Source organism: Branchiostoma lanceolatum, chromosome 7 (genome assembly GCF_035083965.1).
Source record: "Branchiostoma lanceolatum isolate klBraLanc5 chromosome 7, klBraLanc5.hap2, whole genome shotgun sequence".
NCBI classification, from domain to species: domain Eukaryota; kingdom Metazoa; phylum Chordata; class Leptocardii; order Amphioxiformes; family Branchiostomatidae; genus Branchiostoma; species Branchiostoma lanceolatum.
Window position 1 is genome coordinate 18067609 of NC_089728.1, and position 22017 is coordinate 18089625.

The 22017-nt window shown below is 39.5% G+C and overlaps 2 protein-coding genes across 2 annotated transcripts; both read right to left on the bottom strand.

Annotated features, from left to right (window-relative positions):
• Positions 1–5612: 5612 nt before the first annotated feature.
• LOC136438008 (organic cation transporter protein-like) lies at positions 5613–13523 on the bottom strand. The gene is made up of 6 exons (XM_066432631.1): positions 13434–13523; positions 12733–12876; positions 11843–11928; positions 10945–11053; positions 7346–7555; positions 5613–6654 (listed from the first exon to the last, which is right to left on the bottom strand). Exons 1-6 carry the CDS (start codon positions 13466–13468, stop codon positions 6465–6467), a joined length of 774 nt encoding a protein of 257 aa, XP_066288728.1. The 5' UTR covers positions 13469–13523; the 3' UTR covers positions 5613–6464.
• Positions 13524–14027: 504 nt separating this feature from the next.
• LOC136438661 (organic cation transporter protein-like) lies at positions 14028–21599 on the bottom strand. Its single transcript, XM_066433575.1, has 7 exons — positions 21439–21599; positions 18690–18965; positions 17416–17519; positions 16605–16759; positions 15086–15254; positions 14193–14337; positions 14028–14051 (listed from the first exon to the last, which is right to left on the bottom strand). The coding sequence occupies exons 1-7, from the start codon at positions 21571–21573 to the stop codon at positions 14028–14030; spliced, it is 1008 nt and encodes a 335-aa protein (XP_066289672.1). The 5' UTR covers positions 21574–21599.
• Between the last annotated feature and the right edge of the window lie 418 nt (positions 21600–22017).

The window sequence follows — 22017 nt, forward strand, 5'->3', positions numbered from 1 at the left end:
AGAAGTCCTTATTATGTTAATATTTTAATATCTGGAGGATAATTGTAAATTCAGAATGGTTTGGAGATGTCCACTTGATATAGAGCTTCACTTTTTGCCAAAATTTGTGGAAATAACCACTTAGCAGACTTGTATAACACATGGAAGTCGGGGGATAAGTTAATTAGGCTGGATGGTAAAGGTAGTCTTAAAGGCAACCTAAGCCATATTCGGGCGTTGAAAGTTGTATTTTCAAATTAATTTTCTAGTGATTTCTATCCATAGTAAGTTTGAATAACACTGTCCCATTGCATATCGACCATCATGGAGCAAAGATGCGATGTCGTTGTGTGGTGGGAACTCATTGAAAATCTAAGCACTCGGGGGCCAACCATTATTTCAAATCTTCCGAACATGCACGATTCTGACCAATTAGTCCCGAATGCTTCCGGACAATTAATCACATGGTCATGTCTCAATGCACTCGGACATTGTGACGTCATGCGGCCGGAAATCACCGAAAATTGTCGACAGAAAACAGTTGCGGCTGTATTCTGGGCTGATTTTTGGGTGGTACCAATAAATATATAATATGAGAACTCCCTTTTTAAACTTTCTCAACCAAGGAAACTGCCAGGTGGGAAGAGGGGCATCCTACCGAGGATCAGTCTCTGTGACCAAAACAGGCAAGACTTGCCAACGCTGGGACAGTCAGACGCCTCATGGACACGAAAGGACACCTGCTAATCACCCGTCGTCTGGATTGGAGCGTAACTACTGCCGGAATCCCGACGCCGAACCCGGAGTTTGGTGCTACACCATGGATGCCAACACGAGATTTGAGCTGTGTGACGTACCAGTCTGTGGTAAGGTCTGATTATGTAACTTTAGATCTGTGTTATGATCCCCTTCATCTGTATCTACCACTACATCTACTCCTCGACATTTCAATGTTTGCATATACATCATGTGTATATTGCAGATACAGATTACGATAAACGGTGTGATAACGTAATGAAAAACGTAACGGTAATGCACCCACAGTCTGTGCATTCCATCCAGCACGAGGGTGCCACGGCGTTTGAATCAAAAGTTTATCGGCAATTGGTTGAATAACATTCCCTAAATATTGATATATTCCTTCCGAAATTCCTTATGATGGCGTTTGTAATTTTCTTACCTGTAGTATGTTAATTCTATTGGTTTATTCTGTATAGTTTTTTAATATTTGTACCGGATCAGTCAATGGTTATATCTCACTTGAAAATCAAGACAGCACGTGTTAATAATAACAACTCCCTTTTTAAATTCTATCAACCTAGAAAACTGCCAGGTGGGAATAGGGACATCCTACCGAGGATTAGTCTCTGTGACCAAAACAGGCAAGACTTGCCAACGCTGGGACAGTCAGACGCCTCATGGACACGAAAAGACACCTGCTAACCACCCGTCGTCTGGACTGGAGCAGAACTACTGCCGGAATCCTGACGCCGAACCCGGAGTTTGGTGCTACACCATGGCCAACACGAGATTTGAGCTGTGTGACGTACCAGTCTGTGGACTATCAGAGTTTTTCCACGTCTTGTTCAACAAAGTAGTGAACACAATGATTTGAATTTTGGCAGACATTCATAAAAGTTCATAGTTTAAGATTATTCCCCGATATCTAAGTTAGGCACCCTATTTCTGGGTGTGGACGAGGACTTATTGATCACCCCTCGTACAATAAGTGCAGTTACTGAAGGTTCTGCTACTGCTATCATATCAGCAATTAGGCAATGGAGGCAGGAAGATCTACACAAGTCTCGTCCTAGTCTCGTGTTCTCGCGAGACTAGGATACTCCGTGATCAAGATGTACAGTAGACATCGAAAATTTGGAGGTGCGTATCTCGTTACCTTTCTAAGTCACTGATTGATGAATATCCTTGCAATTTATAAAAAATTAAAGGTTTTCACTGCACTTTATGCAAGTGTATTGAAAGGCTACAATTTTTTGTGTGTTCTCGGACATAAATTAAGAAATTAAGTTGGTGTGAACTGTTGGGAAGGTTTTAGAACAATTACGTCATACTGTATTAGTGTTTAAAGAGGTAGCGTAGCAATGAAATCAATACCAATTCGATGCCTCTGTACTTCATAGAGGCATCATTTATGCAAGTGTATTGAAAGGCCACAAAAACTTTTTTTGTTTGTTTTCGGACATGTATTGATAAATTAAGTTGGTGTGAACTGTTGGGAAGATTTTATAACAATTACGTCATACTGTATTAGTGTTTAGAGAGGTAGCGTAGCAATGAAATCAATACCAATTCGATGCCTCTGTACTTCATAGAGGCATTATTTATGCAAGTGTATTGAAAGGCCACAAAAACTTTTTTTTGTTTGTTTTCGGACATGTATTAATAAATTAAGTTGGTGTGAACTGATGGGAAGATTTTATAACAATTACGTCATACTGTATTAGTGTTTAGAAAGGCAGCGTAGCAATGAAATTAAAAAATTACCAATTCGATGTCTCTGCAGTTCATAGGTTGAGCCTTGATCATTAAAAATGTATCATTGTACTAAGTGACAGAATAACTGTTATACATAAGATTGTAAGAAGTAAATCGCACATTATCAGTATACAGAGAAGTGCACTAATGGAAAACGTTAACTTTATGTCTCCTTTTGAGCCATGATCATGAAAATAGTGGGGTCGTGTGGCGCAACGGCAGACCGTTCGAGAACCAAGAGGTCCCGAGTTCGAATCCTGTCATGTCACCGATCTTTACACGACTTTCCTCACTCAACCCAAGTGTAAATGAGTACCTGACTTCGTTTGGGGGAAGTAGTATTGAGGTCACCTGGTGGCGCCGAATGGCAGCCGTCCAGACCCTTGCGACAGTTACACAAAATGCAAGTGTGGATAAAATATTATATATGTTGTGTAGTGTATGAAACCTGTAATACCCTGCATCAATTCAGCGCTAGAAAGGCTGCCATTGCGGGTAATTTCTGACCAATAAAAACATTATTATTGAAAATGCACAGATGGCCAGACAGCTCTTTGAACATGACAGAAATTATGAATATAGCTTTTAAGAACTGAATTGTGCGTTATTCTTGTACTGTAGTGAAATAATGTAATGAAATACTGAAAAAAAATGTCAAGCTCTGTAGTTCATAGTTTGAGCCTTGATCATGAATATGTATAGGGAGTCCAACTGAGCTTTTTGAAAGTGATGCAATGGCTGTTATTCCAACACTGCACTATGACTGTCAAAAGGGGAAAAATCAATGTCATGTCTCTGCAGTTAATAGTTTGAGCCTTGACATACTCCACTGAGTCCAAAGGAGCTTTTTGAAAGTTACAGAATAACTTTCATACGTAGGTTGTAAGAACTTAGACCCTGCGTTATCAGTTTACAGAGAAGTTGTGAAATAATGAAAAATCAAAATTTCTACTTTAGACTGTTGAATTGTATGGGACTGTATTCGAAACCACCTCATTAAAAATTATAGTAAATTTGTAAAGAGATACAAAGAAAGAGGATCCTACACTTAGAAAAAAAATCAGTGCACTTAGTTCTTCTGTGTATTCAAAAGTTTAGCAAATTACAAATTCGTAACGTCTCATGCTCAATCAATTGAAGTGAAAAATTTAAGCTTAGCCTGAAAATGCATCCGTTTTGTAGAGTGCAGAAATTGTGAAATTGTAGAGAATTCTTTTAGGTACAACATCGTTGAGATCCTTATAAACACATTAATAAGACGTTGCTTTTTCCGCATGGTTAAACATACTACATATTTTGCATAAAGGATGAGCGATTGCTGAGTGAGTCAACTTGCTTTGTTGGGCTACACAATGTATTTTGTTGTTTTTCTGTGACATTTCAATTAATATCAAAATGAAGAGAGTATTGTATGATGATGTAGAAATTTGGGATTTTCAATATATTTTATCTTTTTTTGCAAAAGGTTTGCAAATGGAGGCAAGAAGAAAACATTGGGCATGTCAGAAAAAGAATGTCATCTAAATATAGCATGTCTGTCATTTCACTGAAGTATTGTTTGTTTATCTTCTGTAGCAGACTCTGGTCAGAAGGATGTGTTTGTAATTTTTCCATTTATTCAATGTTTTTTCTGGCTGTTTTCTTCTACTACTATTAAGTAATTGTTTTCTCTTCACATTTTTTTCCTTACTACATCCTTATTATAGTCTGAGGCTATTGGTTGAGAGTGTTATAAGTAAAATATCAAAGTTGATTTCAAAAGATTTAAACGTTATGTTATATTTATATATACTTATAAATCCAACACTTACCACTTTCTTGCCCGTTGACATCTTGGAAAATGATGACATGTTGGTCTGAGTGAGAGGAAAACAAGAAATTTTCATCACGGAAAATATTTATCAATTTTAGCAAATATTTTGGCAACTGTTAGTAAAAAGTGAAATATGAATTATTAAGATTTAAGGAATTACACAGAGTTCCTGAGTGACCGTGTAACCCAAAGCAATTACAATCTATTTATGAATGTTGCTTTTGCTGTTCAGCATGATTTTGTTAAAATACCATGAACCAACCAATTCAATTACCAAAGAAGAGGGATTATTGTAAGATGATGTAGAAATTTGAGATTTTAAATACATTGAATATGCACATAACCTTGTTTCTGTGTTTCATTGATTTTATCCAAGTCCCTGGTCTGCTACTAATTTAACATTGTATATAATCATTAGAAAAGGCTACCACCCACCTATCAAATAGAATATCTTTCTATCTATAAACCCAAAACCTGAATAAATGAACGGACTCATTATAACTTATAATAGGTCTTGATTGACAATTTGTATTGTGCTGCAAAGCATTCACTTCCGTTCACATAAAATTATTTTGATTTTAACAGAAATATTACACTGTATGAATTTTCCAGTAAGCATAATAGAAATCAAGGACTGCGTTTATCATCAGTTTATTACAATCAATTACATTAATCTTGTTATGTTACTGCAGTAATTTCATATTAGCTTTCAATAACGAAAAAGGGTACATGTATTATTTACAAAGAACATGTTTTTTTTCAAAGGAAAGTGCCGTGATGAATTGAAATCAATGTGGTGTCTATAATGTTACAAATATGATATAATTGACAGAATGCTATATACACCAAGTGGTTCCTAATACAAAAAACAAATTCGATGGGCATCCGTAATCTCTGAACTCCTTTGATATCAGTTTCCATACATGTCTACATCTTCGTCATAATGTATAATATAGTACATACGGGTTAGAATATGGTTTGTGATGTATCAATATACAATATTCAAAAGTCAAGACAACAGTGCCATCAATAGCATAGGCTACGAGTGACTAGTAATGACAATATTCTTTCAAATGCATACCTGAGTCAGAAACTATTTCATAGCAGTAGTTTTTAGTACTTAGAATAACAATGACTGAAGACAAAAATACATAAAATAAGTGTGGCAATTAAAAATTTTGCCATAGCGAAGGTGTCTGGGTTGATCTTACTTTACTGTAAGGAAAATACCAACGTAGCACTCTTAGTTCTGCCATGATATTTCTTCAAATCGCACTTAGAAATTAGAAAGGCCTCTGCCAAGCAGATATAGAAAGGCACCATAACTCGAGGAGTTCCAAGCAGATATCGAAAGGCCAGAGCACACTCCCGGTGTAGTGTCCTTTCTCTGCCAGTTTTGGTGTCCACAGAGGTTTTTTGGTGGGAGGCATGATGTTCAGACGGTCTTGAGATGATAAATCAACTGGGGTAAGTTGAAAACCCTTTTCAAAGCTAGAATACTAGATTCGGTGCCCTGAGAACTCCCTGACACACTCCCACCAGTACAAAATCGGACACAACGTCAGTAGGTCATCTGTCATCGGACTGCGTGCCGGGATGCCAGACCGTGCTAACAAGGGAAAGAGTGACCGGCGGGCGGACGGATTCCAGAAATTCCTGTGTAAGTCTGGGAATTCTTGGAAAACGGGCGTAAAATATACAATTAAACTCTCTCCTAAAGTTTCGCTAAAATTGTACCCTACATATAATTCTGATTTGGTTTACCATGTAGTTTCTGTATCGTATTATGCATAGTATATTCCAAGTAACAGACATTGCTGAAAGCAAGATCGTTAACAATATATGACAAACAGAATATGACAAACAACTAGCCTCCTTAGAAGGCCAGGTTCTTTTGCTGGAGAGATCGTATTGCTGGCGCCGCCCAAAGGCCTGCTTATGCTAGGGTCACATTTCCAATCCGGGGCCCGGCCGGGCAGTCTTTGGGAACGAAAGGTATGATATAAAAGACAACAAAAACACAAAAAGTACCAAAAACTATTAAAGAGCATGGCTTTTGCAAATTTATTCACATACACTTAGACTTTTCGTTTCCGCAAACAGCCCGGCCGGGCCCCGGCTAGGAAATGTGACCCTAATATAAGGAGGCTAACAAACAACCTTCGTTGCCGGGAATTTATATACAATGATGTTCAATTTGTGACATCTCCATGGCTGCCCTGTAACTTGTGTCACTGTCCAAGGAACTGGTGCGCCCCTTGCGATCCTCTGGTGTAGTGCTAAAGGCCGGGTTTACGTGTGCTTCCATCTCCTTCTCATCCGTGACCACAGTTGAACCGTTCTTAACCGGTGTCATCTTCTTTTCTCTGAATGAAGAGGATAAGGGAAATACAGCGTTTGGACATGTACCCACCACTGATCAACGAGTATACTTGTACATAAATTTGACTATATCTACATGCATAAAGAGTTTGGAGGTAATTTCTAATTCATTTTCAGTGGTTCATGCGCAAATTGGTGACTTGTTCCTGGGAGTCTCATCTATGCCCTTGAGACAGAAACAAAACAAAAGAACACAACACAAAAGAGATTAGAGCCCCGTTTGTTGATATTGAACCATTTTTCCCGGGATGTCACCGTGCGGGTATAGGCACAGGACTTAAAATGGAGCCTCTGTCACACAATGGACGAGTTTCAACCACATTTCTTGATCGGCCCAGAAGGTCGGACGCTTTAAAAATCGACAGAGGGTCGCGCTTAGATTTCGCCTGAAAATCTACCTTACTTTATCTCACGGGGCTCAGTGATCTACGAACATCAACCTATCCCCTCAAAGACATTGTGTGATGCTGCACCGAGCGTTACTACAGAAATGTCATTCATGGCTCGCAAACTCGTCGGACAGGTCGATTTTCGTGCTGTGTGACGGGGGCTTCATAGACAGAAACTTAGAGAAGTACGCAAGCAGAGAACACCTAAACAAGATGATAATGATGATTCTTGATCTTACACCAGATTCGAACTGTAAAACTTACACATAAAGCACAGTATACTCACTTTCCGAAGCTCTCTCCTTCCTCCAGTGTATCAGGAAGGCGGACCCCGAGCGTCTCGGGTAGCACCGAGGCGGCCAGGCCGGCCACAACGGACAGGGCGCCGAAGAGGAGGTAGGGAAGAGGGCCCCACGCGGTGTCGGACAGTTGGACGAACGGAGAAATGATGCCGCCGACCCGAGCCCACATGGACGAGGCCCCGATGCCAACATTTCTGGAAGCAATTTGTTAAACAGAACGTCATCATATGAGTCATGCTCAGTGATAAGTTATTTTTGATACTTTTTATCTATTTATTTATTTATCTTGGAGACAGTTGGGTTGTGTCTTTCGTCGTGCGACAGATTTCCACGGGAGCCCAACATGGAATGCACAAAACAAAACAAATAGATACTAGAAAGGCAACATTTGCGAGCAAATACAGCATGTTTAGCCATACTCCTCGCCATGCAAAAAATGGACTCTCCCAAAATAACAATGGACCATTATAAAATACTTGCACTAAAAAAATGAATCACCCCAGTCCAAAATTGAGTCTTCCAGTAGCACCTCAACACAATATGGACCAGTCCACAACCATATCCACTAATTGATTAACAAATACACTTCTGCTAAAAAATGGACTTTTTCATAATCATTCCAGCTCAAAATTGAAAGAAATAATTAAATAATCCTCCCCTTGCAAGAATGGGATATCCCGTGCCATTTCCATGTAAACCAGTCGAAAAATATCCGCTGAAAATTACACTCTTGCGCATAATCAACCCAGTTCAAAATTGAATTAAAAAAGATCAACCCCAGGGAAGAATGAAGTTTTCCATAGTATACATATGAAGATTTGACAGGAGACGAAGGAAATGACCAAAAACAACATATTTGAGTCAATTCAAAGTCACCGAGAGGGTTTTAATATAATATTTGTAATATGTTTGAACTATTTTGATTAAAAGAATGTCTAAGTCACAATAGTTCTAAAGTGTTCAAACAATTAGAATTGAAACTTATAACATGTTTGAACTTATTTCACATACGTTGGAAACATTTCGAACGTAACTACACAAAAATCTCTTTATTTAGAACAGTTTCAAACCATCTATCCAAATGTTTCAATGTTCGAACAATTTGTAACAAAAGATTTTCACAATTGCCCTCATAAACGAAGGTGCTAAGTCCTCCTGTGTGTTTCTGCCTATTTTCGGTGGCCGCGCTAGACCACCAGCGGATTTGTTTTGACGGAGCGTCACCCGCGCGCGACGATGTACACTGTTCGGCACCGCTAATATCCGGCATTTTCCCGCTCCAAAACACTCCACAAGACCCACGTTTTTAGTGTTTTGCCTCTTGTGCAACACGATTCGATTTGCATTACTAACGGGACGAAAATGATAGAAAAAATTCACCCCGTCCCGGCGTCCGTCCCAAAAACATGAACGACATGAAAATATATTTTCTTACAGATTCAATCACGAAAATCAACAGCATGGGATTCCAAATTTTCGCAACGGCCGACCATTTATCATGGTTGAACTTCCTTCCAATGCGTGCGATAGATAAACATTCCCGGCACATAATAGTCACAAGTACCAGACTAACGCAAGCTCATGATGATAATAGGGAGAAAGTTTGTCAGTGAAGTTTGGCCACCAGAGGGTACATTCATTTAACGTTACAAGCTAGCGCAAAGGGGCGAATCATTGACCTTACCGGGGACTGACTCTACTGGCCTAATCATTCCTTTTTTGCCGAATTCTACGATCAATACGCCCGTACGTAGGACATGTAGGAAGGCCTGGTGGTGGACGCTACGTCGCGCCAGTCTGAGGAGAAACGATCTCCCGTGTTGTGTTGAAGAATTTGGAGTTTGAAAATATCTGGAATAACTAATGCTAGAATAAACATTCACAAAATCATTGATTTAACTTGTTTTCTGTTATAAAATTTCCTAAACTGCAATTTAACCACTGAGTTTAAGGGAACATGGTGTTTTCCCGATAATCACGTTAAATGTTTATGTCCGGTCTTTCCTCCTCGTAAGCAAACTTCCAGCTTGACCAGGTGCAAGGCACTCGGGGTCAATGACCTGTAGGTCATATGTAGTATTGAAAGTGACAGAAGTGGCAAATATTGTCAAGAAAGCCCAAAATAAATCGTTTTGAATATATGTATGCCAAAAATGGGAATGTAGTCCTTTAAATATTTGTTCAAGCCACATATACAGCAAATTTCAGGTCATTCGGTTGAAATACCAGGGCGCAGGAGGCCAAGATATGCTAAAAATAGCCTAAAAACCTCAATAAAATCACTTTCAAGGTCAATATCAAAACAAGGAAAAGAACGCACATTGGTTTTTGCCTACATTACCTCTGTACCAAATTTCAGGTCATTTGGTCAAAAAATGACAGAGATGAATCGATTTGAAGATTTGACAGGAGAAGAAGAAGAAGAAGAAGAAGAAGAAGAAGAAGAAACATGAGAGAAAACAATATGTTTAGCCATACTTATGGCTAAACATAATTAAGAATGATACAAAAGTAAATTCGAGATAATACACGTAAATCATGATTAAATCATAATTAGCTTAATAATGGGCCACCTAAAAGAATACACAACAAATCGTAACAAGAAGAAATGGTAACTCAAACATATGAAACAACATAAACACAACCAAGTAGACAAATTCAAATCAATATTCCAACAAATCGGTATCTATGGTAACCTGGAATCCAGACTGTTACCAGGGCCTTACAAGCTAGCTCTGATCGGCACCAGGGCCAACACGCCCCAAGGAAATTTTACCTCAGCCCCTTGGAAGACCCTCAGTCTCCTAAGGCTGTTAAGCGAATTCACCAAAATCACAGGGGGGGGGGGGGGGGGGCTTAGCTCGCAAAGCGGGAATAGAAGCTTAAAATGTGCCGAGGAAATCCAGCATGAGGCGCTGAAAGGGACTGGTGACCAGCTTATGTTTATAGTTGTTTGAGGCAATGCTACAACAGAAACCATAATGGCGACACGCTGATGCTAAACAATGTATTTCGTTAAAAGGACTACCCAGATTTTTTGAGGGTCGAATATATAGATTTAAAAGAAATACAATAATTTTGTTTATCCATTTGTTCAAATTCACAGATTAAAAGCTGCAAGGAGCCGGCAACAGAAATCTGGTTTCTCTTTCTCAGCAAATATACCATTTGATAAACAATAAATATAGGGAAAAAACTGAAATCTATGTACTACTGATAGATACAAAAGTTAATGATTAAATAAAAACAATGGAAGCGAAAACAGCAATGATAAAACTACTATAACTAGAGTTAAGTATGTGTGCTACATATACTTCAGGTTTGCTTCAGGTTAGTTTAGCGATCACGGGATCTTCTTATAAATATGAATTGGTATAGAATTTTTTCTTCTTTATTTGAGTTGAATGTGTGATAGTTGTGTGCCGATTTGGTAAAAATAGAGAGAACGCTAGCGATAAAAAAACACCCCTCCCAAGAAAATGGTATGGCGACCCTGTGACGTCAAAATTTAAGATGGCGGTCACCACACATGCCAACGGATCCAACAAAGGTTTTGCTACGCAAATCTGTAATAATCTCTGACCTGACAACTGTTGGGTACATCTCGACCGTCCAGATGTAGATGATGGTGAAGGCAGCGGTGATGCCAAACTTGCCGATCATAGACATCGTGATGGATAAGGCGTTCAAATCTGTGAAATCCAAAATACACCGAATGAAATTTACTGGCTGATGGATCTGTACGGCATACGACGTCAGTAGAATGAAAATCTAGTTGGAAATTGGATATGATGCGCGCCGCAAAGTTCCACTACTCAATAAGCAACATTGGATCAACGTTCTTTCAGTATTCCTACTGCCGTACTCAAACTCGCGTACTCCAACACAAGGGGTTTGAATCTTACCTCAACACAAATTATTCTATTGCAATGCTTTTTGGATGCGAAAGAATCAATTCGTCAATCCATACATTAATGGATCAATTTTGTACCTCATATCTAGAAGGGATGTTTTGAAAGAAGGGGGCTTTACGGCCAACAATGAGTTTCAAATATCTTTTAAAAGAATTAATCATAATTTCAGATATCGATTGTTTTATTATCGGAATATTGACCTAGCACGATAATGAGAATCTTCATTAGTGTCAAGTTCATGATTTTAGCTTGAAAGTTCATCTGTGAGCAGTGGATCATAAGTTGCAGGAAGTCTGTGGCGTCCCCCGTCTCTATCGATGGATGGTTGTAAGGCCTTGATGTAAACGGCTCCCAGATAGACGGGGGACGCCACAGACTTTCTGCTCACCACCGCTCACCGAGTCGAGTATCTTATCTGCATAACGTGACGTCATTTCAGCGGTGGATTGCTCATTCCTTGACAAAGACTGGTGTTGTATCGTCGAAAATTTGGGTAAGTCCAAATTTTGTTTTGGCAATCACAGTTAAAACTTGTTTCAGAAGTTCATGATTTGTTGTTGTACTTACTCTGTGGGAGGAAAGGAGGCGCCAGGAATGGAGTGATGATACAGGCTATGCCTCCAATCAACATCAAGGAAACATACGGTTTGCGCCTAAAGGTGAGGATAGAAATATGAATATGATAATAATCTTAAAGGTATTTATTCACAACCGGGTTCTATCTAATAATAGTATATACATTCAACAGCCTACGTTTCGGTGAACATCTGTCACCTTCCACAGGGCAATACTGACTGGTAGTATTCCATAATGCAGGCTAGGTGTCGCTGCTTATAACGTGGTCCCAAACGTATTGTCCAAAACCTACAGTATTGTTGTATATATACAAGAATTATCATTGTCATGTATACAAAATATATCCCGGTATAGATGACAATACTTTAAGTTTGGGACCGTATTGTGGAATAGTACAGTCAGCATTGCCCTGAGGAAGGTGACAGGCGGTCACCAAAATGTCGGCAGTTTATTGTAATAATACTATAACCTGGTTGTTTATCTAGGATTTTGTGATTCAGGATTTTCCAATCTCATAAAATCATTCAGAGAGATATATGAACACTTTTATGATTGAATCTCACAGTTACAGCAACAAAATCGTGTGGCGTAACGGCAGGGTTTTCGGCCCAGAACCCAGCGGTTCCGGGTTCGAATCCCCTGACGCCACCGATCTTGTGCCCTTGGGAAAAGGGCACTTTACACGACTTTCCTCACTCTACCCAAGTGTAAAAACGGATATATTATGTGTGGGTCAAGACACCAGCAGTGGCTGCCTGTTTGTCCCACCTGTATTGTACAGTTGCAATTCTAATAAAATCAAATCAAAATTAATGAGACAATGGGACGTTAAAACAAAATGATAATGATTACAAACTTAGAACGGCATGCAGGAAGCTTACCTTCCGAAATACTCGATGGCAAAGACGGCGATGAAGTATGCCAGAATGTCCACAGCACCGCTAATGAAGAAGTTTAGGTAGTCGTCACCGGCCAGTGATGATGTGTTCAGCGCCAGGCCATAAAATACCATCGTCACAACCAACCTATGAAAAGTAGAATGTTATAGTCACGAAACATTTTCAATGATCCTTCCTTAGGCCAAAAATGATAAGTCTATCAACTGGATAAAATTTGAAACAGTCAGACGTTTATTGGTACATAATTTATCCCAAATGCCTGAGAGCTCAACGCGTAGACCTCCTTTCCTTTCATCACCCCCCCCCCCAACCCCGAACAAATAATATTAGTGTACTTAAACAGTAGCTAATTGAACTATTTGCATATATCGGTGTCTTGATTTAGCTTCCTATTGAAAACTATGTCAAGACATCCTAAATTGTGTTAACTTCATTAGCATATAGATTCAGAGTTTTGGTATAAAACATGGTCCTAAATCCCTGGTCACTAACGAAAGACTGTTTCAAATTTTATCCAATTGCTTGATCATGAGTAATTATTTTTGGCGTATCTATTACATGGATGTCTAACGATTCTTTCTAAGGTCTTTCTTTGCTGAACATATAAAAGAACAACGTTCCATAGTTTACCATTCTATATCTTGAAACGAGAACTTACAATTCCCTTAACGTTGTTAACTCACCAGTTTAGGAAGACGGCTGCGGACATTTTGGCCATGTTTGGAGTCCTTATCAGGTCTATGGCGCTGTAACGTTTCTCGTCAACAGGCTGAAAAAAAAGATGATAATAGAGTTAAAGATCGAGCCTTTCATACCACAAGGCTTTTCATATCAAACAAATGGAAACCACAGATCACAGATAAAGTCTTACAATACTAGTAAGACCTTTAGATTGCACCAACACAAGTCATTTCTACGCGCTTGACCTTTTTGAGAGTTTGACTGTTACGTCACTTCGAGGTTTGCGGTTAGAACATCTAAATGAAGACGTACCGTTTGCAACTTCTTAAAACGGCGTAAAATCGAATATTCCTTTTTTTGGCAAGATTTCAAGATACTGTTTGTACAATTATATTACATATAACATCTACTAACATATTACCACCAGGGTACATAATTCCGCCACCCTAGAAAGACACGTCCAAACAGATCTCCAACCCAACGTCCCCCAGTATAATGCACCCCTGTATATCTAAACTGAGAACACATGGGAGTGCTGCACTAGAGATCTCTCAAATCAACTATTTTTCAAGATGGCGGATTTATGAATTGAAAGTTCATTGCAACTTCTTGCCCGTAGGCTAATTGCAAATACATTTGACATGAAAAGAACGGACAGACAGTGAACAGCATTCTACAACTCTAATTTAACTACTGACACTAAATTCTAACTTGTATGTTTTGTTTATGTAACCCGGCAGATTAATGTTAATGGAGGTTACCTCCTTATCGGTGTGTTGCACTTTGGTGTTGTACACTTCCTCGGGAATCGTGACTCCGTTCATCTTCGCGGCTTTCCGGACGATAGCTTCGGCCTCTTCGTCACGATCTTTGGACACCAGCCATCTTGGAGACTCCCCCACAAACCTATTAGATTGGAAAACAAAATCTTCTTACATACACGTCTACAATATGAAACATGTGGGGTCTTGTGGCGTAACGGTAGGGTTTTCGGCCCAGAACTCAGCGGCCCCGGGTTCGAATCCCCTGACGCCACCGATCTTGTGCCCTTGGGAAAAATGCACTTCACACGACTTTCCTCACTTCACCCAAGTATAAAAAAATGGTATCAGTATTATGTGTTTGGGTCACGACGCCAGGAATTAGACTTTTTATCTAGTAATGATAAAGAAAAGAAGCACAAGGTTGACATGAGGTATATCAATTGGTTACTTTATCCCTTTTTCTTCTTATGTCTAAATGATTAAACAAATAGGTTTACTATTGCGAAACCTATTCTATGTATATATGTGAATGTCTTAAGGAAGTATTGCGTTATTCATATTAGGAATGCCGAGCGTATATGTAACTTTAAGTATAAGTAATAAATGAATATTGAACTGATGTACATGTATGTTATATGGCACCCGATATCAGCAATGCTGCCTGGGCTGACCATTGTATCGACTTATTGCAATTTCGATAAATAAATTGGTAAATGATTGCAAAACAAAGGAACATTGCTCACCACACCAATGATTGTAAAAGCTCATGATCCCATACTAAACACTCTTGTATCAGGTAGATTGGCCTTATAGAACTGTAGTTAAGTGCCAGTAGACGCCATAATGTGTACCTTGTACAATTGTTGTGCAATAAAGTTGTATATGCTTACCACCAGAAAAACAGCATGGCTACATTGGGAACCGAGATGACGAGTTGAAGGGTGCGCCAATCCCGGATAGCATACGCGATCCCCGCCAGTAGCATGTTGGCGGCGGAGAATGCTCCCTGTAGTAACGTCCCGACCAACGTTCTCTTGTCCGCTCCCACCAACTCCGTTACTGAAACCCATTTCATGTCAATGGTTTTCCCTTTTTCCCTCATTACTTTGTCAACTGATTAATGATTCCAAGGTTTAAGAACACGTTTGTAATATGCTGCTTTGAAGGAAGCTGCAAGGTTGCAAAAATGCCATCACTTCCAAGGCCTATCTACGAATGAAACATCACAGAAACCAATCTACCTCTTTCTAAGTTAGAAAACTGCTTCGAACAACTAATTGATGATCAAAATAAATGAAAAATGTCATATTCATAAAGAAGAAGCACTTGAAGTATGAACAAATTTAAGCAGCGAATGGGACCATGATTAAATTACTTATGCATGAGTCAAGGTATGGCGACTGCACCAAAACTGGGATTTACTAATGACGATGAATGTCAGGTAAGTCTGGTATTGGTTGCCTATAGCAACAATAGTATACTGACGATCCTGAGTGTCCATCACAATTAGCAGATCAACCAATGATAGCATGGCAATTAGCGGTTCAACCAATGAGAGACTGGCTGCATGTTAGTGAAATATTTTGTATTCCTATGTTCTTATTTTGCATGTCTACATTTTGACGGAGGTTGGCGGGACTATGGGATCGGTCTATTGTTGGATTTACTGGCTTTTATCGCTATTTGTAAAATCTTATTTTCGTGCGACATACTACAGAGATATACAGAGATATTTATTTCTATAAAGTATGGGACCAAACACACAAATTATTGCCCACCAAAGCGTCACCTTGTTTTCAAACTAAAGCAACAGCAAGTAAATTCTGTGCAGACTCAAAATTTCATGCGAGAGGGTGAAGAAAAACAAGATGCCTAAATTCTAAAGATAGACAACATAAACGTTGGAACAAGGGTGAAGCGACGAAACATGGTATCACAGTCAAGTCTTTTATTCCTGTATTCAATAAGTGACACTAGTGTCAGTGGTAGACTGGTATCACTTACACTCAATGCCACCACACTAGTGTCACTTCTAGAAGTATAATTAAGACTATCAAACGGCATATTTTTCCATTTTGGGTACTTCCCTGTCATGTTAACCATCTCTAGAGGGAAGATTTTTTTTCAAACTCAGGCAAAAATTAATGAGCGCGTGGTGTCATCCATAAGATTCACTTGTTGTGGCCTAAAACTAAAATAAGTAGGTCATCTGTCATCAACCTGCTTGCCGGGAAGCGAGACCGTGCTAACGAGGTATAGAGTGACAGGCGGGCGTCCACATGTGCATAGAGATTGCGCGGACGAATTGCAGAAATCCCTGTGCAATTCTGGGAATTCTTGTAAATTGGGCGTAAAATATACTATTAAGCTCGCTCCCAAATCTTCGCTAAAAAAAGAGGTGCAACGTACCAATCACAAACCCAGAAAGGAAGGCACCCAGGACTCCACCTCCGACGATGAGACGGAAGATGACAAAGGCTGCGTAGTTGGGGGCGAAAATCGTCGCTACTCCGAACACGACTTGCACAAAGATGGCCAAGAACATGGTCTTCTTTCTGCCAATGCTGAAGGTGAATATGATATTCTGAATCAATGACTGTGATCAGTACTAAGCTCCTATCTCATTGGACCCATGTTACGTTGGCGGACTAACTGCGTTCTTAATTGGATGTATTTTACCCTTAAAGTATGAAATGATGCAAGTTTGCTAATATGGGGAAGTAAATGTCAATTTCATAGAGCTTGCCTTCTCCAGAATACTTCCAATTTTTCCTCCGCTCACTGAAATCGCTTAGGGCACATTTAAAGGACATCAAAACAAAGCGTAAAATACTAAGAAATATTAGCTTTTTTATGAAATTCGTTAAGCACTCGAATTGGTCGGTCGCTGGTACAGCGGGTCCAATGTGATAGGGGCATCATAAATTATTTTGCTTACAACTGAATTGATTTGTATATTCTATTTCAGCAGGAGTATACATATCGCCTGAAAGGCGTTTGTCATTGTGTCCTGGGCTTTACATTAACTCAAAGTAACAACAAATTAAAGTAACTAAAACCCTTACTAAATTACTAAATTTACAAAACCAAAATAACTTGTTAACACATACTGTACATAAAATCATACTACCTATTACATGAAACAATGGTGTAATCTTAACATTATATAAGAACATAATACAACAGTTCAAACAAAGAGCATAAACAGGTAAGCACTGACATGTCAGACAGCTGTCCGAAGCCGATAGAACCAATGAGAACTCCCAGCATGTACATGGCCTGTGCAAGGTTGTTGAGAGCCTGGTTTTCACACACTAGGTCGAACTGAAGAAATATAGATATGGAAAACCATGTTTGATAAACAATATGTTATACATTTTAATTTTACACTTTACTATAGCGATGATGTTTCATTCATATTTAAGAGGTACGTTATTTACTTGTGTGACTGAAACCAACTAGCGTAGATATTTATCTTTCGTCTAAGAAAAATTCTTGTCAGTTGGGAAAAGAAACCTTTGGGTTTATATCGCGTACGATCTACTTTGATAATTGTGTTGGTCATACTATGAGTAGTTTCAATCATCATTTTATTGACCGACTTTCTAACTAAAGATAATGGAACAGTTATTTGACATGTGATTTGTTTATAAATTTTGTTTTGGAGGCGTTTTATCTTTTAACCTTTCTCCACCATTTCTTTCCAAAGGGTGAACGAGTTTTTATTTACATACTAATTACCATGAAACATAGGCTAGCCTTTATTTTGTAAAAGGCATCATATTTGCATGGCGACTTCCAAATGGATGAGGTACGTTTTCACCGTACTTGAGAGCTACGCATTTGTTATACTTTAAATTCACCCCCAAATGAGTAAGGTATTTCTGTAAATAGTTTCAATGTTTGTGCAGGTGAAGAAACATTGCTTGCTTACAAAGGACTTTATCACCCGGAGCTTATAAAGGACTTTATCACCCGGAGCTTATAAAGGACTTTATCACCCGGAGTGAGGTGTATATGTTTGCATGCCAGTCTGTGAGTGCGTTTCTACATTCACAACAGTATAGTTATCCAAGTCCTTAAGCACTTAGGTTAGATTAAGGGTCAAGGGTCAGTATCAATCTTTCTGTAACATTGAACTGCAACATGTGTGTAGTGCTGTCAGGCGATAACGCCCGCTTTGCAGTATTAGTAGTTAATGGGTTAAAGCAGGGTCTTCGGCCCAGAACCCAGTGGTCCCGGGTTCGAATCCCCTGACGCCACCGATGTTGTGCTCTTGGGAAAGGCACTTTACATGACTTTCATCACTTCACCCAGGTGTAAAAATGGGTATATTGTTCTCTGTTCGTGGCACTGTTGAAATAAGTTATGAAAAACTTGAGTGCAGTGCCACGTCATCCTTGTTTGTCAAAATTCGACGACAAAAATTGGCAAAATCCTGTGATAAAATAGAATTTACAATACATTTCCTATTGAATACAGAGATAGACTGACCTCCATGAAAATGCTGCTCTTGTACTGCTGACGATCATACCACCATCCCGCATCGCAAGGTTTCGCTGTCCTGTTTCCTGCCGCGCCTCTCATCGCGGGACACGACAGATTCCCGAGCTCGTACACACCGACATCGTAGCGAGAGCAAGAGCCAGGCGAAAATGTGTCTGCCGTTTGGTCGTAAGTCCACGGAAGAGAGTAGTTTAGAACGCAGGCTGTATCTTCGAGTTGTAGCCCTGCCGTTTGCGATTCAGGAATTTCGCAGTGGTGAGACACCTGTAAAAGAGACAATCACTTAAATATGGAGTTTGTTTGGAGAACGTTAGAGTGTGAAGATATGAGGAAGATCCAAACTACCTACCTACGAAAGACACGGGCAGCATGAAAAAGTTTTAAATTTCAGGGAAAATTACGAGTCAGATCATGGATGTATGAAGGAATCACAAATAATTATAACAGGTTTTTCACAGTGATGATAAGTTAACGGTACAGGTGGTCGTGAAAACAGTGAACATGAAGTTACAGCGAAATATCAGTACGTCATTTACGTCCTTATTCTTGTAGTCATAGTTTGTAGAATAGACTAGTTTAGTATTCATTGTATCGATTGCTTTGTCATTGTTGCCATACAATGTGCCATGTACAATTGTCGAGCAATAAATGTCATTCATTCATTATCTAGTCTACCTTATTTTTCCTAGTCTAGCCTCTACCAGGCCCTAGAGGCGGCTGGAAAGAGTAGAAATGTCCAAATAGACAGATAACATGCCAGAGAATTTAGCCTAGAATATAGTTTCCTGAGGTGGCAAACTGTATTCCCACCTGTAACGCCTGTGGCATTTATCTGTTTATTTGGACATTAATTTTTACTCTTTCCAGCCACATCTGGAGCCTGGTAGAGGCTAGGGCGGTTCAGAGGTTGGATAGATATGGTCAAAGGTAAATATTATGAACGCAGCGGTGTTGATAGATCTCTTAGATGGGCGTGTTTGTATGCTGTGGCTTGTTGATAGTATACAGTTACCGGCCACAGGGCATGTTTACATTTAGGGGTAGCTGCTAGTACATAGGACCATCGCTTCGTAAATGCTCGTTCTCATTTAAATGCACACATTTTGTAACTTACGTTACCGTTTTCAGTATGACGTTCCTGATATTAAGATATACCACTTATGCACCCCGACCAATCGAACCACGTGAATCGCATTGAAACTCAGATTCGTATCAGCCATTTCCCGACAAATCGCCTTTCTAAATTGCGTTAACGACTACATCTGACCAAACAAACTCGCCAGTGAGATAGTGGTAGGTGTCAGCTTCCAAAAGACGTTTTCAGATTGACAATTTTGGCACTTTTGAGGTGATTGAATCCGCCCGCGATTTAACTTCTAGTTTCTACTACTTTTGCCTGAACGTTAAATCGCCTGCGGATTCAATCACTTCCAAAATGCCAAAATTGTCAATCTGAAACGTCTTTTGGAAGCTGACACCTTCCACCATCTCACTGGAGAGTTTGTTTGGTCAGATGTAGTCGTTAACGCAAGTCGGGGTGATATAAGGTGCCAAGCTGTCGTTACTAGTTTTATCAACTTTGAATCGTACTTCTTGCCACTCCGGCAAGTCTAACCTTTGCGGACATCTTTCCAGGTACACTGACTTCTTGCCACTCTACTGACAATGTATTCCAATAACTACGGACACACAACAACCGAAGCTAACACGTACACAGACCAAAAACATTAGACTTCGTACACAAAGTCCACAAATTCTTGAGAACGTGCATTTAAGTGTTTGCACACACACACATACACACACACACACACATACACACACACACACACACACACACACACACACACACACACACACACACACACACATGCATGCATTCAGCATTACGTAACTCATTGTGGCTTAACGTACAGTTTTGACATATTCATATCTAAGTTTATATCTTTATAACATATTATGTTTGTCAACAATACTAACAGTTTGAACGACATTTGAACAATACTTATATATATACCACAATCGACAAATCCTTGAGAACATGCATATTGTGTTTGCAGACAAAAAGTCAGCATTACGTAACTCATTGTGGCTTAAAGTTCAGTTTTGACACATTCAAATCTAAGTTTATAGAGTCTAACTTTGTAGGATATTCTACTATGTTTGTCAAGAATGCTAACAGTCTGAAACGACATTCGAACATTACTTATAAATAGACCACAATCGAAAACTGAGAACGTACATAAATGTTTGCGGACAGAAAGTTAGCATTACGTAGCTCATTGTGGCTTAAAGTTCAGTTTTGGCACATTCAGATCTATGTTTATAACTTTGTAAGATATACTATTATGTTTGTCAAGAATGCTAACAGTCTTAACGGCATTTCAACATTACTTAGATACAATAGATTCGAGTCATGGGCTCGTCAAAGCGCTAAGAACTAGAAGTTTCCTTGTCAGAAGTTTCCTTGAATGTGAAATTGATTTCTAGCGAGCTGGGACCGGTTATTATTTGGTACGTATATGGTGTGATAAGGCCTAATCATTTGCTATAACCACCGAATAAACCACCGACTGAGTGAAGCAAACGAGGTGGTTTTATGAGGCGGGTATGTTCACATTGTAGCCCCGCCGTTTGTGATTCAGAAATTTCACAACAATGACCACCTGTACAAAAGTCGCTTGGCGTGTGCTTCGAGAACTTTAGAGACTAGGTGCGGATATGAGGAAAACCCACCAACCTGTGCGCCTATGAAGGGCATAGACAGCATGTGAAAGCTTCCAGGGAAGATTATGAGCCAGATCATAGCCACCTGGACCGCCTGGTACTTTCCCATGGAGCCCAGGTAGCCGAGCGCGGCGTCGTAGTCCACCATCTTGGACCGGTCCTGTACCAGCTCGGATAAATCTGGTGAAAGGCAAAGTATAATGAACGTAACGGTGTTGATAGATTTATTCGGGGGCGTGTATGTGTGCTATGGTTTGTTGACAGCGAACAGTGATTGGTCATAGGGTATGTTTACGTTTAGGGGTGTAGCTGTCAGTATATGTCACCGGCTTCGTAAAGTCTACTAGCCATTCTATATTTGTCGAAGAGTTTTGCACATGTACGTTACTCTAGAAAAGGGGCGGTCTATTTGTCAAGCCCAGACGCCCATCTCTTGATGTGTACGGCGGGCCCGTCACAGCTATGACAAGTGTCACACTCACTACTGTGTTCCTATCGACACAAAGAAAACAAATCCTTGAGAACAAACAAAAGTATTATGAGTCGAAAGGTCATCATGACGTAAACTAACACTCAGGACTTTGGAAAATGC